The 2,592-nt window shown below is 43.5% G+C and overlaps 1 protein-coding gene across 1 annotated transcript; it reads left to right on the top strand.

Moving 5' to 3' along the window:
• The first annotated feature begins 392 nt into the window (after positions 1-392).
• LOC118473413 (uncharacterized) lies at positions 393-1,311 on the top strand. The gene is made up of 2 exons (XM_035962714.1): positions 393-690; positions 778-1,311. The coding sequence occupies exons 1-2, from the start codon at positions 435-437 to the stop codon at positions 1,251-1,253; spliced, it is 732 nt and encodes a 243-aa protein (XP_035818607.1). The 5' UTR covers positions 393-434; the 3' UTR covers positions 1,254-1,311.
• Positions 1,312-2,592: the final 1,281 nt, after the last annotated feature.

The raw sequence follows: 2,592 nt of genomic DNA, 5'->3' as shown, positions 1-2,592 counted from the left end.
AGCAGTTCTGTTGTCCGAACATTGATTATGTGAGCCCATCAGTACGCTAAATTTATGAACTAGTTATTATTTACAATAAATTACTAATTTTTTCTCCTGCAGCCATATGGGTGGCGTAAGTGTCGTTTCAGAGAGTGGTTGTATGATCCTTTGTCCCATTGGCCAGAGCCAGAGGTAAAGGAAAAGAGATACAATCAGTGGGCGGAAGAAGAGGTGAAATTTGATCCAGTACTCTGCAAATGTGGTATTGAAGCTAAGTATGGATTAGTTCCTTCCGAGCTTGGTGTTGGATATTTTTGTGGACATATGGTCGATTACGATGAGGTTGGTATTTTTGTTTTTGCACCAACTGTAATGTTATAGCGGTACTTACTATTTTTTTGTAGGAGACGAGGAAATGCAGTTGGGAGAGTTACGACGACAAAGGAGAGGTGATGCGCACAATAGAGTCCAAGAGAATAATGGGACAAAAGATGCATTGTGGATCTCGGCTCGTCGATTCGTACATTAACGATCGCATACGCGACATGCGTAGGGAAGCAAAATCTGCCTTTTATGATAGCCCGAAGCGTGCAGAGTATAGGAGGTTGAAGGCGGCAGATGAGAAGAGAGCACAGGATGCAAGGGAATGGGAAGCGGCTCAAGCCGAGAAACAGATGTTGGATAATCTTGCTGATCGCCTCAAGGGAAGTGAGTGAGATAAATGATATTATAATTATGTTAGTACAATTTATTTATCTTGACTTTGCTAACTTATTTTGCTCATTATATTTGCAGATATTGGAAGTGGCGTAAACTATTTGGCTGATGAGGCGCATGCGAGATATGTTCAGGATAAAATGGCGACGGTTGAGCTGATGGAGGAGGAGGAGGACGACACATCTAGATTGAGTGAGCTTATCGCTCTCGCAGAGGCAGGATTACATGAAGAAGAGGAGGACAACACATCAAGGTTGAGTGAGCTCATCGCACTAGCTGAGGCAGGATTACGTGCTCAAGAGGAAGAGGATGAGTTTATGTCTCAGGAGGCCGAAGAGGTAGAGGCGGCTTATTACAAGAAGAAGTCTGATGAGGCTGAGGCTGAGGATGAGCTATTCTCCCAAGCTGCAGATGAAGCAGAAGCCAATTATTATAAGAGAACTGGTGACAAGTGTGATGCAGGACAATGCAGCAAGTGGAATGAGGTTGTCGTTGAGGATTGCGCGACGGATGACTCCGAAGATGAGTTACTCATAGATTGTGATTCAGACTGAAGAAACTTGTAGCCTGTTATGTAATATTTTCGTATCAAAAATAATTTAGAACTTTAAAGATGTGTTACTTATTGCTTGTTATGTTTTTTACAATTCACAAAAAAATTTGCAAGAGTTCCCCTTGTTTTATTAACAACCACAGTTCAAATAATCACATATTATAAGACATGACCACATTTCAACATATAAAACATCACAAAATAACATCGAATATAAAAACATCCACAGAACATAGTTCTTCATACAATGTCCACAAACAAAGTCCAAAATACAATGTTTTCAGCGTCTCCAGCATGAGTCCAAACATAGTTCATATTACAACGTCTCCAGCATGAGTCCAAATCACACAGTTTTCAGCATAAGACCAACATCACAAAAGTATTCATTTCCTCCTAGTCTTACCCTTGCCCTTGGCCCCAAGAGTGTCGGTGCCTGGAGTGTAAGAGTCTCGTGGACGCCTTCTACGTGGTGTCAGCTGTGATGGCTGAGTTGTAGGAGCATCCTGCAACTGAGATGGTCCAATCTCCTCTTGACCTGTGGCGCCAGCGCCAGTGTCGTCGTCGTCGTCCTCCTCCTCCTCGTCGTGGGCCACGTCCTCAAACGTGTCCCGCGTCGATCGCGAGGAGCTCAGTCCTGCTGTAGATGGTCAAACTGCACAAATGGGAGGCTGAACGTCCTGCTGCATACGAGGCACAGGCAGCTGCACGTCAACGACCGCTAGAGACCGGCATCCACACCGAGCCGCTGCACGACGAAGACGACGTGATACCCTCTGTAATCGAAATATTAGTTACAGACATATGTTACAACATACAAATAAACAACTTTTCTTTTAAACATTGATACTCACTGATAGTAACGATAGCGTAGTACTATCTGAAGTTCTCTGTGAGATACGCTCAAGTTCAACAACAGAAACGAGCATAGAGTTTCCCTATCACAAGTTAAAACATTAGGATGCTCAAAACTAGACATAAAGCATTGAATTGAAATCTCTAATTTTAGTAAAGAATTAGTTACCACTCTGTTAAGGATTGGAGCAGCCTCAATTTGGGACCCGTGCCGAGCAGCTATGTCGAAAGCTGTGTCTTCGTCGTCTGACGATTCTTGCTCAGCGTAGTCTGCAGCTGTCCACTATCCCTTCAGCTTGCACCTAGTCACACCAGCATACCAAATCAAATACCTCCGGAAGTTGTAGTTTGTGTGCGCCTGGTCGTTCTCATAGTTAAGATCCCCCTGTTGTTCCCATTCATCAATGTAATCACGGTGGTGGGTCTCGAAGTCCGTGACCTTCTTCTGTCTCTGTCTGTCGAACCTACAAAAGTTAGAAACATATATT

Source organism: Zea mays, chromosome 9 (assembly GCF_902167145.1).
Source record: "Zea mays cultivar B73 chromosome 9, Zm-B73-REFERENCE-NAM-5.0, whole genome shotgun sequence".
NCBI classification, from domain to species: Eukaryota; Viridiplantae; Streptophyta; class Magnoliopsida; order Poales; family Poaceae; genus Zea; species Zea mays.
This window is presented reverse-complemented; position numbering and strand designations above follow the sequence as displayed.

Bases quoted from the DNA above. Each gene is read 5' to 3' on its own strand.
- LOC118473413 (XM_035962714.1), top strand. From the start codon at position 435: ATGCGCACAATAGAGTCCAAGAGAATAATGGGACAAAAGATGCATTGT. The intron at 691-777 runs GTGAGTGAGATA...TTATATTTGCAG, and splicing joins TGCTGATCGCCTCAAGGGAA to ATATTGGAAGTGGCGTAAAC.